We start from the raw sequence: 15584 nt of genomic DNA on the forward strand, positions 1-15584 counted from the left end.
TCTAGGCTCCTACCTGCCTATTGTTGTAGCATCCAAGCTTAGTACATAACACTATGATTCTATGAAATGCCAGAAACCTTCTTTCCAAAATGAAAGGCAAGGGAACCAGAGGTGATCCCAGAGGACAGGATCACACTTCAAAACGACCTTGACAGATTAGAGAAATGGGCCAAAACAAACAAGATGAATTTTAACAGGGAGAAATGTAAAGTATTGCACTTGGGCAAAAAAAATGAGAGGCACAAATACAAGATGGGTGACACCTGGCTTGAGAGCAGTACATGTGAAAAGGATCTAGGAGTCTTGGTTGACCACAAACTTGACATGAGCCAACAGTGTGACGCGGCAGCTAAAAAAGCCAATGCAATTCTGGGCTGCATCAATAGGAGTATAGCATCTAGATCAAGGGAAGTAATAGTGCCACTGTATTCTGCTCTGGTCAGACCTCACCTGGAGTACTGTGTCCAGTTCTGGGCACCACAGTTCAAGAAGGACACTGACAAACTGGAACGTGTCCAGAGGAGGGCAACCAAAATGGTCAAAGGCCTGGAAACGATGCTTTATGAGGAACGGCTAAGGGAGCTGGGCATGTTTAGCCTGGAGAAGAGGAGGTTAAGGGGTGATATGATAGCCATGTTCAAATATATAAAAGGATGTCACATAGAGGAGGGAGAAAGGTTGTTTTCTGCTGCTCCAGAGAAGCGGACACGGAGCAATGGATCCAAACTACAAGAAAGAAGATTCCACCTAAACATTAGGAAGAACTTCCTGACAGTAAGAGCTGTTCGAGGGTGGAATTTGCTGCCAAGGAGTGTGGTGGAGTCTCCTCCTTTGGAGGTCTTTAAGCAGAGGCTTGACAACCATATGTCAGGAGTGCTCTGATGGTGTTTCCTGCTTGGCAGGGGGTTGGACTCGATGGCCCTTGTGGTCTCTTCCAACTCTATGATTCTATGATTCTATGTGATGCTTTGTTTGGGGGTGGAGGAATTGTCCCCGATTCCAGGACTGAAACCTAGCGGGTGGGAGAATGCTCTGCAGACGCTCAGAGGTACCTTTTACTCAAGGAATTCCAGCGGTGGAAACTGCAGATACAAAACCTCTCTTGCAGTCCACCCACAGAGCTGGAACAACAGCGACATTTTCCCCCTGGGGGAGAGATGCAATGCTGGAGGCGAAGGAGAGCGCATGGCAAGCGTAGCCAGAGGCTGCTCCTGTTGCAGAGACGTGGGCGAGAACGCTGGAAACGGGTCATGGAGAAGAGTAGAAAGAAGGACAGAAAGGGTCAGTCTGCAAGACCTGGAGTTTTCTGGCTCTGGCGCGCAGACTGCGAAGCGTGCCAAAGCCCCACGAGAAGGAACCCCTCACTCATAAAAATTATGCGTGCCACAGAGAAAATGGAGGGAGAAAAGTTTGTCTCCCTCTCTAGAACACGTGGACATACAGTGGTACCTCAGGTTAAGTACTTAATTCCTTCCGGAGGTCCGTTCTTAACCTGAAACTGTTCTTAACCTGAAGCACCACTTTAGCTAATGGGGCCTCCCTCTGCCGCCGCACCACCGGAGCACAATTTCTCTTCTCATCCTGAAGCAAAGTTCTTAACCTGAAGCACTATTTCTGGGTTAGCGGAGTCTGTAACCTGAAGTGTATGTAACCCGAGGTACCACTGTACGTGGTATAACAACAGGTGGTATAACAGCAGCTAGAATCCTTATAGCAAGGAACTGGCAGAATGAAGCTTTCCCAGAGATTACAGATTGGCAGATACTCATGTCAGAATATCTACAATTAGCAAAACTGACAGGATCAGTTCGAGGAATAGCGAAACAAAAAACAACGGGAGAATGGATAATATTTAAGAATTATGTAAAACTTTATTGTACAAATAACTCCATATTAGCAGAAATCACGTGATATTTGTAAAGAAGAAGATCAAAGGAATGTATACAAAGCAGAAAGAAATGATATTATACAATATTATATTGTGAAGAGTGATAAATAAATAAATAATAAAAAGAGGACGCAATTGCCGACTTCTACTTTTAACCTGGACAGCATCTTAAAAAGCAGAGACATCACCTTGCCGACAAAGGTCCGTATTGTTAAAGCTATGGTTTTCCCAGTAGTGATGTATGGAAGTGAGAGCTGGACCATAAAGAAGGCTGATTGCCGAAGAATGGATGCTTTTGAATTCTGGTGCTGGAGGAGACTCTTGAGAGTCCCATGGACTGCAAGAAGATCAAACCTCTCCATTCTTAAGGAACTCAGCCCTGAGTGCTCACTGGAAGGACAGATCCTGAAGCCGGGGCTCCAAGACTTTGGCCACCTCATGAGAAGAGAAGACTCCCTGGAAAAGACCCCGATGTTGGAAAAGATGGAGGGCACAAGGAGAAGGGGACGACAGAGGACGAGATGGTGGGACAGTGTTCTCGAAGCAACCAGCATGAGTTTGACCAAACTGCGGGAGGCTGTGGAAGACAGGAGTGCCTGGCGTGCTCTGGTCCAGGGGGTCACGAAGAGTTGGAAACGACTAAACATAGCTGTCAACGTTTCCCTTTTTTAAGGGAAACTCCCTTATTCCGAATAGGATTCCTCGCAAGAAAAAGGAACAATTGACAGCTATGCAACTAAACAACAACAACTTTTAACTATGGATCGCTTTGGCGACTCATGAAAAAGAGGACATGTCCAGGGAAAAGAGGACATATGGCAACCGGGCATGTCCTGGAACCTGGAAGGTTCACCTCCCACGCTGCGTTCTGCGAGCCGATTTTGCACCCAGATAAAGTGGGGGAAAGAGGAATGGATTTGAAGGGTGCGCTCACCCCCCTGCCCGGCCCAGGTGGCTCAAGAAGGGTCTCTGGCATTGTGCCTCGTCTGCCTTGAGACTGGGGGGTGGGAGGGACGGGTCTCCCTTACTTAGACCCACATCCCTCCCGCTTCTCAAAGGCTGCGCAGGGGCTGATAAAGGAATGCGCTTTTTTCGCCTCTAATTTGCGCCCTCCTCTTTCTCCTGGCTTCCCCATTGGCTGCTTCGTAGGTAGCCCTGCGCAATGGTTGGTTGGCTGCCTGGCCTGTCACCCTCCCCCCCCACCCTCTCCTCACCCCCCCCCCCCCGCCACCTCCAGCTCTCTTTGAATTTGAAACTTGCCTCTGTGTTGCAAAAGAATCGAGTTTCAACCTTGGACTCCACTCCGGATGCGGAGAGAGAGAGAGAGAGATCGCGGCCAGCAGAAAGCGAGCCTTGGCCAAGTTGAGACATTGTCTTTCAATTAAGGGTATCTGCAACATCTTTGTAAAACAAACAAACAAAAGCCAAAGAATCTGCCTTTTCCTCAAGCGGATCTTTGAGGTTAAGAAGAGGCGGATTTGCAGACGAGGATCTTGCTTAGGGGGACCCGTTTGGAGGAGAAGACCCGGAGGGGTCTGCGGCTCATGTGGAAGGATCAGACCAGGTAAGAGGCAGCAGGAGAGCGCGCGCGCGCCCGCCCCGGGGCAGCAGGGTTCCCACGAAACCCGAAGGGCTGGCGACTGGACAGACTTGGAGTGGCTGGGCTAAGAGCACTTCCTTCTTGTCTACTTGCCAAGACGGGAGGCTGTGAGCCAGGAAAAAAATGTGGCTGTGCGGTGGTTTTTGGGTGGTTTGCTGATGGTCATGGCTTTGCTTTCTGTAAGATAGTTTGTTTTGGAAGGGAGGGAGGGAGAAGGAAGGAAGAAGGAAGAGAGAAGGGTGGAAGGAAGGAGGGAGACGAAAGAGAGAAGGAAGGGGAAAAAGAAAGAGGAGAAGAACAAAGGGGAAAGAGTAGAAAAGATAATAGAATTGTCATCCAGCCCAACCCACTGTAATCCAGGTAAGGTAAAGGTAAAGGGACCCCTGACCGTTAGGTCCAGTCGCGGACGACTCTGGGGTTACGGCGATCATCTCGCTTTACTAGCCGAGGGAGCCGGCGTTTGTCTGCAGACAACTTCCAGATCATGTGGCCAGCATGGCTAAAACACTTCTGGCGAACCAGAACAGTGCACGGAAATGCCGTTTACCTTCCCGCCGGAGCGGTACCTATTTATCTACTTGCACTTTTGACGTGCTTTCGAACTGCTAGGTTGGCAGGAGCAGGGACCGAGCAACAGGAGCTCACCCCGTCGCGGGGATTTGAACCGCCGACCTTCTGAATGGCAAGCCCTAGGCTCTGTGGTTTAACCCACAGCGCCACCAAAATCTCCACTAAAGCATCCATGACAGACAGCCATCTAACCCCTGCTATGGCCACGAGGTCTTACCCCGCTGTCTCCTGGCATAATACAAACAATAACTTGGCATTTCAAAGAATCATCAAATTTTAAAGTGACGGGGTGAGCTCCCGTTGTTCGGTCCCAGCTCCTGCCAACCTCCTGCCAACCTAGCAGTTCGAAAGCATACCAGCGCAAGTAGATAAATAGATACCGCTCCAGGGGGAAGGTAAAAGGCGTTTCCATGTGCTGCTCTGGTTTCTCCAGAAGCGGCTTAGTCCTGCTGGCCACATGACCCAGAAAAACTGTCTGTGGAAGCGAACAAATGCCGGCTCCCTCAGCCTTTAAAGCGAGATAAGCGCCGTAACCCCAGAGTCGTTCATGACTGGACTTAATTGTCAGGGGTCCCTTTACCTTTACCTTTAAGATGGGCATAGGCAAACTCGGCCCTTCAGATGGTTTGGGACTACAACTCCCATCATCCCTAGCTAACAGGACCAGTGGTCAGGGATGATGGGAGTTGTAGTCCCAAAAACAACTGGAGGGCCGAGTTTGCCTATGCCTGTTATAAGAGAATGAGAGGAGGAGGAGGAGGAGGAGGAGGAGGAGGAAGAAGAAGAAGAAGAAGAAGAAGAAGAAGAAGAAGAGGAGGAGGAGGAGGAGGAGGAGGAGGAGGAGGAGGAGGAGGAGTTTGGATTTGATATCCCGCTTTATCACTACCCAAAGGAGTCTCAAAGTGGCTAACATTCTCCTTTCCCTTCCTCTCCCACAACAAACACTCTGTGAGGTGAGTGAGACTTAGAGACTTCAGAGAAGTGTGACTGGCCCAAGGTCACCCAGCAGCTGCAGGTGGAGGAGCGGGGAATCGAACCCGGTTCACCAGATTACGAGACTACTGCTCTTAACCACTACTCCACACTGGAGGACAAAGAAGGGTGCATCTGGGGATGTGCAGAGTGCCTTGAACAAACCACGAACTTAGTATCAGGGCCCAACCTCATGAAGTAGTTATCGAGAAACCACAGCCAACCACCTGCAGCTGGTATTAGACCGGAGGGCTTCTAAATGAACATGGCAGTTAAGCTGTTAATTGCTTTTAAATTTATTTTTGTTTGTTTCATAAAAAGCCATACACCTCTTGACAGTTTACAAAAAGACAGAACTTAATAATAATAATAATAATAATAATAATAATAATAATAATAATTTAAAGAATCACAACCCTAATTTAAAACATACAAAACTGAAATTACCTCAGCTTTCTAAGCATTGAAATTACCTCAGCTTTCTAAGCATTGGGGGGTGGGATGGGGGCTTGACTAAACAAAAATGTTTTTTTATGGAGAAGGCGCGATTTCAAGAGCAATTTCAATAGGCGGGGAGTTCCAAAGGACAGTATTATGTGGCACTTGTGCGAATTCTGCGGATCAAAGCAGTATATATAAAAGGGACCTAAGATCTGTACATATGTTTGTGAAAGGAGCAAGCTTCTGCTGATGTGTGGACACAGCACCTCTGAGCACGTACAAAGTGTTTTTACTCCCTGGTTGGGGGGGTTAAATAAGAAACAGTGACTCTGAACATGAGTTTTCTGCTCCAGAGTTACGTATTTGCTGCAAACAATAGGAACCACAGGAAGGATGTATGTGGGAGGCAGAAAAGGAGAAGACCATTCAAAATACACAAACACCTGTTTTTTTAAAAAATTATTAGGCTCTCACAGATTTGGATGGGGTCACGTGGCCGCTTGTAATTTGAGTGCAGAATACGAACATGTATATAAATGCAACTGAGTGCACAAAAATCGCCAGACCCGATTGAAACACCAGCTACTGCAATTTGTACACGAAATTTAAACGTTGAGAACAGCGTGGAGCAGACGGAATTACCCTCCTTGGTTAGAATTACAGTTTAAAAGTCGGCACCCTGAGTTTAACGCGGTTGCTAAGGATTTTTGCAGGTTCTGCTTTCTCCAGCTTGTTTTCACCCGCAAAGGAGCGCCCAGGGCTGAGATCATAATTACGATCCTAATCGCCAAAATCAAAAGTAAACACCGTTTTGCATCTGGATATTCATTCGGTGTTTTAATCCTCCCAGCAGCAAGTTTGTTGTTGTTGTTGCTTAGTCGTTTAGTCGTGTCCGACTCTTCGTGACCCCCTGGACCAGAGCACACCAGGCACTCCTGTCTTCCACTGCCTCCCGCAGTTTGGTCAAACTCATGCTGGTATTTTCAAGAACACTATCCAACCATCTCGTCTTCCGTTGTCCCCTTCTCCTTGTGTCCTCCATCTTTCCCAACATCAGGGTCTTTTCCAGGGAGTCTTCTCTTCTCGTGAGGTGGCCAAAGTCTTGGAGTCTCAGCTTCAGGATCTGTCCTTCCAGTGAGCACTCAGGGCTGGTTTCCTTAAGATAGCAGCAAGTTAAGGATGACTCGCTGTTTAGCAACCAAGTGCCGATTCCTCTTCTGAGCAAATAATCGTCTCAGGTTGTCCTTTCCGAAAGCTTGTCCCTAAATTCCGTTGGGTGGAGAGGCTTCAGTTTGCTCAAGCCTATGCATGGCCTACTCAGGAGACAGGATGACTGCAGCCACACAACACAACACAACGCTAAGGTGTGTTTGCTCTGAATCAAGTCCCAGTTCCATTCATTCATTCATTCATTCATTTTACCGTATTTTTTGCTCTATAAGACTCACTTTTTCCCTCCTAAAAAGTAAGGGGAAATGTGTGTGCGTCTTATGGAGTGAATGCAGGCTGCGCAGCTATCCCAGAAGCCAGAACAGCAAGGGGGATTGCTGCTTTCACTGCGCAGCGATCCCTCTTGCTGTTCTGGCTTCTGAGATTCAGAATATATTTTTTTCTTGTTTTCCTCCTCCAAAAACTAGGTGCGTCTTGTGGTCTGGTGCGTCTTATAGAGCGAAAGATACAGTATTTGTATGCAGCCTTTTGACACACAAAACCATGCTCAGAGCTGCTTACAACAAAGGAACAGAGATTCATTTCCATTAAACGCTACCCCCCAAAATATGTCATAATAACGTAGCAGAACAATAGCAAAGTAAACATTTCAGATTAAGAGCCAGGGCTTTTTTTCCCCCAGCCAGATCTCACTGGAACTCAGTTCCGGCCCCGTCAGGTGGGCACCGTTCTAAGAGAAAGAAAGAGGCATTCAGGGTGAATTCTGGCACCTCTTTTTCCAGAAAAATAGCTGATAACAGCAAAACAGAAAGAATAACATACAAAAGGCCACATGTCAATCTTCTTCTTCCTTGGCGATCCCCCGTAGCCGAGTAAGATTATCTAAGGTTACCAGATTTTTTCCAATGAATCCGGGGACACTTTTCAACTTCAATGATTTTTGTATGGGGAGTGGTTTGTAAATCTGGGGGTTTTCCCCAGGAAACAGGGACGTCTGGTAACCTTACCATAAACACAGTTTTAACAATGAGTCCGTAAGTGACCGTGGAGGCCAATTCTGGATCCACACGTCCTTCCACAGTGGGGACAGAGGTTTCCAGGATCCCGGTGAGGGTTTGCCAAGCGTGCCTTCCTCTCAGCACGTTTCTCCCTTGCGTCCTGAGTTCGAGCGTCTTCAAAGCCCACGACACCTTTGGTCAAGGCTGTTCTCCAACTGGAGCGCTCGCAGGCCAGTGTTTCCCAGTTGTCGGTGTTTATGCTCCATTTTTTTAGGTTTGCCTTGTCTTTAAACAGCAAAGCAGAAAGAATGACATACAAAAAGCCACATTTCAATACAGTGGTGCCCCGCGAGACGAATGCCTCGCAAGACGGAAAACCCGCTAGACGAAAGGGTTTTCCGTTTTTGAGCTGCTTCGCAAGACGATTTTCCCTATGGGCTTGCTTTGCAAGACGAAAACGTCTTGTGAGTGTTCCGATTTTTTTTTCGCTTTCCCCCCCCTTTTTTCTAAGCCGCTAATAGCCTTTTAGCCGCCAATCCGCTAAGCCTTTAATAGCCGCTAAGACTTTAATAACCGCTAAACCGCTAATAGCGCTAAGCCGCTAAGCCGCTAATAGGGTTGCTTCGCAAGACGAAAAAACCGCTAGACGAAGAGACTCGCGGAACGGATTAATTTCATCTTGCGAGGCACCACTGTACTATGAATATAACAAGATTACTTGTCCTCCTGCTCCGGAGGGCAGGACTCGAACTCATGGCTTCTAGTTACAAGAAAGGAGATTCCGACTAACATCAGGAAGAACTTTCTGACAGTAAGAGCAGTTCAACAGAGGAAAGATGGGGGACTCTCATCCGTTGGAGGTTTCCAAGCAAAGGTTTGATGGCCATCTGTTATGGATGCTTTAGTTGTGATTCCTGCCTTCCAAGGGGGCTCAACTAGATGACTCTTTGGGTTCCCTTCCAACTCTACAGTTCTGTCATTCTGTGTTTCTATTTAAACAACGTACAGCACCCAGTTGCAAGAAGCTTCACAGTTTCAGTGCTTCAGGTTCAGCGTCCATACATAAGGTTACCAGATTTTTTTCAATGAATCCGGGGACACTTTAACTATTAAATAAATAAATACTACACCTTCGGGATAGGGACGCGGGTGGCGCTGTGGGTTAAACCACAGGGCCTTGGACTTGCTGATCAGAAGGTCGGCGGTTCGAATCCTAGCGACAAGATGAGCTCCTGTTGCTCGGTCCCTGCTCCTGCCATCCTAGCAGTTCAAAAGCACGTCAAAGTGCAAGTAGATAAATAGGTACCACTCTGGCGGGAAGGTAAACGGCGTTTCCGTGCGCTGCTCTGGTTCGCCAGAAGCGGCTTGGTCCTGCTGGCCACATGACCCGGAAGCTGTACGCCGGTGAGGCTCAGGCAGTGCGATGCCTCCCTTCCCATCGGAGCACCCCCAATCCCATTCCTACTTGCATGCAAGCAGAAGGGTTGCGGGGATCCATCAGCTGGGAATGGAGGTTTCCCGTTGCCTAACTGAGAGATCCCTGCCTCCTCCTGCTTGCACGCAAGCTCTGATAGGCAGCATGAAGCCTCCCTTCACAGCTTAGTTGCTGGGGTCAGGGAAGGTGGAGGCAGCCCGGAAGCTGCATCTCAGAGCCCTTGAACCACCGTCATATGGGGACTTCCGAGCAACTCCTGAAGCCAGCCAGAGCCAACTGCTCCAGGCTGCTGAGACTGCCGCTGCTGCGTTTCCCGGGGACATTAGATGAAATCCGGGGACATTCCGGGGATGGAATTTGTCCGGGGACTTATTTGCAAATCCAGGGACTGTCCCTGGGAAACAGGGACGTCTGGTAACCCTACTCTAGAGGTCTGTTTTATTGCAAATTCGTGATGGTTTTGTGCTTTGGGAGCAGCTAGCCATGTTCCCAATTTCAGAGCTGCTTGCTCCTGCAAGAGATTTGGAGCAGTCGTGCTGCTTCACTTCCAGTCAGCGAATATCCTGCAGCTTCCTGCCAATATATCCTGCGCTCAGAAGAAATCCCCCTTTAATTGCGTCACCTGTTTTCTCGCTGCGCAGGAAAAGAGGTTCAGGGGTTAAGCTTCAGCGAATGGTCACACAAACGTGTGAGGCGTTCACCTTTGGCTCGCCTTCCTGGCCCTCCCGTTGCAAAGAGAGCTTCCAAATCGTGGCTCCCGGGTGCAAGAAAGTGTGCGTTTAATTTATTAACTGCCACATTACTCAGGTTTGGGAGAGGAGGGGTCCTTGGGGTGAGGATTTGGGGGTCAAATCCTGACTCCACTCAAACCAGCTTGGAAAACAAATGCCAGGCCTCAGGAAAGCTGCCACGGGGCGCTGCTTTGCCGATGTGATTTATGGCCCAATCTGCTATGGCGCCTAATATTTCCCTCGCTTGGTGTAACTAATTGGCTCATTAGCGGGAATATTTATGCCGCTCCACAGCACGGCAAGTTGGCCTTCCATGGAACGGCTTCCTCCGTCAATTGTCAGCCTGCACTTGCAATCTTAGCCGGGTTTTCCAGAAAGCTCAACTTTGCCAGCAGCGCACTCGCAGAAGGGCTTGTTCCCATTGCAATCATAGTGGTGAATGGCGCTTGAGAGATCTACTAGTCCAACCCCCTGCTGGCTTCACGGCTTCCAGTGCAACCACAACATCCCTGACAGGTAGCTGTCCCAGAGGGCCAATCACCTCCCAAGGAAGCCTGTTTCGTTGTTGAACAGCTCTTTATAATAATAAAATAATAAATTTTTATTTGTATCCCACCCTCTCCAGCCAAAGCCGGGCTCAGAGCGGCTAACAACAGGTAAAACAGTGTACATAAAATTGTGCAGTTAATTAAAATACGTTCCAGAATCAATTCAGAATCAAATTAATGGCAACCATCGGATTAGAGTTCTGTGAAGATTACAGAAGGAGAAAGGGGGTCAGGCTGTGCCTTGGCCAAAGGCCTGGTGGAACAGCTCCATCTTGCAGGCCCTGCGGAAAGGTGTCAAGTCCCGCAGAGCCCTGGTCACTTGTGACAGAGCGTTCCACCAAGTTGGGGCCAATACTGAAAAGGCCCTGGCTCTGGTTGAGGCCAGCTAACCTCCCTGTGGCCCAGGATCTCCAAGATGTTTTTATTTGAAGACCATAAGGTCCTCTGTGGGACATACCAGGAGAGGCAGTCTCGTAGGTCCGAGGGTCCTAGGCCGTATAGGGCTTTAAAGGTTAAAACCAGCACCTTAAACCTGATCCTGTACTCCACCGGGAGCCAGTGCACTGGGTGAATGTGATCCTGTGGCAAAGACCCCGTAAGGAGTCTCGCCACGGCATTCTGCACCCGCTGGAGTTTCTGGGTCAGTCTCAAGGGCAGCCCCACGTAGAGTGAGTTACAATAATCAAGCCTGGAGGTGACCGCCGTGTGGATCACAGTGGCTAGGTCAGGGCGAGAGAGGTGAGGAGCCAACTGCTCTTGTCATTGGAAAAGCATTTCCTAATGTTCAGCCAAAATCTGCTGGATTTATAGAGTTCTCCATGGGGAATTCTATAAGCACAGCCGATCCCAGCGAACAACAGCACTCAAATTCAGTACCTATCAGCTGATCGGCGCTGACTCAAAGCCCTCGGCTGTGGTGCAGAATTTCTGCAGAGAGCACCACAGCACAGCCGATCCCAGTAGCCAAAGCAGAATCTGAAGGCAGTGCCCGCCCATCAGGGATCGCCTCTGACTTCAAGCCTGCTGGGATCAGCGGCATTGCAAGATTCCATAGCACAGCTGATCCCTGCAGAGAGCAGAGTTTGAAGTCGGTGCCGATTAGCTGACTGGAGGCAACTTCCAGCTGTTCCTTTGCAAACTCACCTCAACTGAAAAGGAAACCCATCCAATCGGGTCTTCAATACAGTCATACCTCGGGTTACAGACGCTTCAGGTTGCTTGATTTCGGGTTGTGCACCACGCCGAACCGGAATGGGATACTTCCGGGTTTCGGAGCTCGTGCATGCGCAGAAGGGCTAAATCGCTGCACTGCAGGTTGCGAACGTGCCTCCCGCACGGATCACATTCGCAACCGGAGCGTCCACTGTACTGGATACAGTGTTCTACATGGGGCTACCTTTGAAGGTGACCCGAAAACTAATCCAGAATGCGGCAGCTAGACTGGTGACTGGGAGCGGCCGCCGAGACCACATAACACCGGTCTTGAAAGACCTACACTGGCTCCCAGGACGTTTCCGAGCACAATTCAAAGTGTTGGTGCTGACCTTTAAAGCCCTGAATGGCCTCGGTCCAGTATATCTGAAGGAGCGTCTCCACCCCCATCGTTCAGCCCGGACACTGAGATCCAGTGCTGAGGGCCTTCTGGCGGTTCCCTCACGGCGGGAAGCCAAGTTACAGGGAACCAGGGTGAGGGCCTTCTTGGTGGTGGCGCCCGCCCTGTGGAACACCCTCCCACCAGATGTCAAAGAGAACAACAACTACCAAACTTTTAGAAGACATCTGAAGGCAGCCCTAATTATGGAAGCTTTTAATGTTTGATATATTACTGTATTTTAATATTTGATTGGAAGCCGCCCAGAGTGGCTGGAGAAGCCCAGCCAGATGGGCGGGGTATAAATAATAAAATTATTATTATTATTATTATTATTATTATTATTATTATTATTATGCATACAGAGCTCTAGTCCCACCCCCAAAACGAACTTAATTCATGTTCAGTTCCGCTAGGGCTGCTTTCAAGGGGAGGTCCGGAGATCTTTGAACGAATTCAGCAAACTCGTTCACTCAAAGCTGAGCCAGCCCTCGTTCCTCGGGACAAACCACACACATCTGGGTTTGGCAACAGTACGGATGGAGGTGGTCACCGCTGAAAACAATTGAGGCCTCCTTTTTTATCTTTCTGGTCTGCTCCTGTCCCTCCTTCCCTGCATCTCTCTTCCACAAGCTGCTCCGTAAATTATTCACGTCCTCTTTGTACAGCTGTATGAAAGATTTATCCCCTTGGCAAGAGAGATGGCTATGTAGAGCAGGGTCTCTGGTTGCAAGCGACAGGAGCCAGCAGTCGCTCTGGTAATTGAGCCCCAAACAGAGATGTTGGCTTCCAAAACGAAGCTAGAATCATACAATTGTCAAGTTGGAAGGCGCCCTGAGAGTCGTCTCGTCCAGCCCCCTGCAAGTTGTAGTTGCTATTTCAACGTATTAGTTGCTGATTACAGAAAGAAGGGGACGCGGGTGGCGCTGTGGGTTAAACCACAGGGCCTAGGGCTTGCCGATCAGAAGGTTGGCGGTTCGAATCCCCACAACGGGGTGAGCTCCCGTTGCTCGGTCCCTGCTCCTGCCAACCTAGCGGTTTGCAAGCACACCAGTGCAAGTAGAAAAATAGGTACGGCTCTGGCGGGAAGGTAAACGGCGTTTCCGTGCACTGCTCTGGTTCGCCAGAAGAGGCTTAGTCATGCTGGCCACATGACCCGGAAGCTGTACGCCGGCTCCCTCGGCCAATAAAGCGAGATGAGCGCCACAACCCCAGAGTCATCCAAGACTGGACCCTACGGTCAGGGGTTTCTTTACCTCTACAGAAAGAGGAGGATCATAGTTGTTGGTATCTGTCTGTCTCAAGAGGCAATGGAGTGCGCCTGCAGAGGTGAAGTCAGACCGCTGGAGAATCACAGCACCTGCTGTGGCTGCAAAACCCTGTAACTTGTAACTGCTGTCCCCTGTGTTAGCAACACCGAAGTGGAGGTTCTGGAGTGCTCAAATGACAGATAGATAGTCAAAGCTGTGGAGGAAATGTGGGAGAACCATACGTTGAAAATGTTGTCTGCTAGAATAAAAGAAAATTATCATAAAGTAATTTGGAGGCGGCATTTAACACCACTCAGATTAAATCAAATAAACAAGGAATATTCGGTGTTATGTTGGAGGGGATGCCAGGAAACAGGGGATTATGTTCACATGTGGTGGGGGTGTAAATATGTACAATTTTTTCGGCAAAGGGTGGTTAACAGAAATCACTGGGTTAACACTGACCAAAAATCCAGAGGTAGCATTACTAACAATTTACGATGGAGTGGAAGGTTTGCAGAAGGCAGCCCAGATATCTGAAGGCAGCCCTGTTTAGGGAAGTTTTAAATGTTTGATGTTTCATCGCTTTTTTATTATTATTATTCTGTTGGGATCCGCCCAGAGTGGCTGGAGAAACCGAGCCAGGTGGGTGGGCTATAAATAATAAATTAAAAGTAAAGCTAAAGGGACCCCTGACCATTAGGTCCAGTCATGGCCGACTCTGGGGTTGCGGTGCTCATCTCGCTTTATTGGCCGAGGGAGCCGGCGTACAGCTTCCGGGTCATGTGGCCAGCATGACAAAGCAGCGCACGGAAACACCATTTACCTTCCCACCAGAGCGGTACCTATTTATCTATTTGCACTATGACGTGCTTTCGAACTGCTAGGTTGGCAGGAGCAGAGACTGAGAAATGGGAGCTCACCCCGTCGCGGGGATTCGAACCGCCGACCTTCTGATCAGCAAGTCCTAGGCTCTGTGGTTTAGACCACAGCGCCACCCGCGTCCCTTTAAATAACAAATTATTATTATTATTATTATTATTATTATTATTATTATTATTACTACTATTATGTCTGTGTGCTCTTGCCTTTTCCAGAAAAGATGGACACTTTCAGCACCAAGAACCTGGCTCTGCAAGCTCAGAAGAAACTTCTGAGCAAGATGGCGTCCAAAAACATGGCCAGCATCTTCATTGACGACACCAGCAGCGACATCCTGGACGAACTCTACCGGGTCACCAAGGAATACACGAGGAACCGCAAGGAAGCCCAGAAGATCATCAAGAACCTGATCAAGGTGGTCATGAAGCTTGGTGTCCTCTACCGCAACGGACAGTTCAACGCGGACGAGCTGGCCCTCATGGATCGCTTCCGGAAGAAGTTGCATGCTTTGGCCATGACCGCCGTCAGCTTCTACCAAATAGACTTCACCTTCGACCGGCGGGTCCTGTCCAACATGCTCAAGGAGTGCTCCGAGCTGCTCCACCAGGCGGTCAACACCCACCTGACAGCCAAGTCCCACTCGCGCATCAACCACGTCTTCAACCACTTTGCGGACTACGAGTTCCTCTCGGCCCTCTACGGGTCGTCCGAGCCTTACCGCACGCACCTGCAGAGGATCTGCGAAGGGCTCAATCAAATGCTCGACGAAGGGAACATCTGAGAGCCCGGCCTGCCAGCTTTCAGAAAGCTTTCTGTGTTGGCAAGGGAACATCAGGAGATGGTTGTTGATTTTGGTGGCCTCCACTTGGACTTCTCCATGCTGTATGGCACGAAGCAACTTGTGGTCTTTCGGCTTGGTCATGCTTAGGGGCTTGTGGGGAGGGTGTTGTTCCTGGTTCAAATGGTCCGTCCTCCTCCTCCACTTCATGTGGGAATGTTAAGGATAGTAGGAGAGGATATATTGATTAAGTATTATCCTTCCTTCACTCACGTTTGAGTCATGCAGCAGAGCAGATTCTCCTCAGTTTTGAATCTCTTTAGTTAAGTACAGTGGTACCTCGGGTTACATACGCTTCAGGTTACAGACTCCGCTAACCCAGAAATAGTGCTTCAGGTTAAGAACTTTGCTTCAGGATGAGAACAGAAATCAGGCTCCGGCGGCGCAGCAGCAGCGGGAGGCCCCATTAGCTAAAGTGGTGCTTCAGGTTAAGAACAGTTTCAGGTTAAGTACGGACCTCCGGAATGAATTAAGTACTTGACCCGAGGTACCACTGTAATCCAATCTGGCTTGCCCAGATGGATTATTCCTGGTGTCCCCTTTTATCCCTCTTAAAAGAATAAAGGCACAAGAGTCTTTCCATAAAAGTAACAAGACGTTTACTCACATTCAGTTCAGTTTGATCCCCGAAGGCAGACTTCAGCTTGTAGTTACAGAACACAGTGTGAGT

The 15584-nt window shown here is 48.9% G+C and overlaps 1 protein-coding gene across 2 annotated transcripts; it reads left to right on the forward strand.

Moving 5' to 3' along the window:
- The first annotated feature begins 3140 nt into the window (after window positions 1-3140).
- Window positions 3141-14865, forward strand: TNFAIP8L1 (TNF alpha induced protein 8 like 1). 2 transcript variants are annotated; one of them, XM_083484244.1, is made up of 2 exons: window positions 3141-3452; window positions 14292-14865. In XM_083484244.1, exon 2 carries the CDS (start codon window positions 14297-14299, stop codon window positions 14855-14857), a length of 561 nt encoding a protein of 186 aa, XP_083340370.1. In that variant the 5' UTR covers window positions 3141-3452; window positions 14292-14296; the 3' UTR covers window positions 14858-14865. The 2 variants fall into 2 exon arrangements, with proteins under 2 accessions (XP_083340370.1, XP_083340371.1); XM_083484245.1 differs by lacking the exon at window positions 3141-3452 and adding an exon at window positions 7380-7397.
- Window positions 14866-15584: the final 719 nt, after the last annotated feature.

Source organism: Podarcis liolepis (assembly GCF_965112155.1).
Source record: "Podarcis liolepis genome assembly, chromosome: 18".
In the NCBI taxonomy this organism is placed as follows: domain Eukaryota; kingdom Metazoa; phylum Chordata; class Lepidosauria; order Squamata; family Lacertidae; genus Podarcis; species Podarcis liolepis.

Excerpts from the sequence above, each read along its gene's own strand:
- TNFAIP8L1 (XM_083484244.1), top strand. The coding sequence starts at position 14,297 with ATGGACACTTTCAGCACCAAGAACCTGGCTCTGCAAGCTCAGAAGAAA.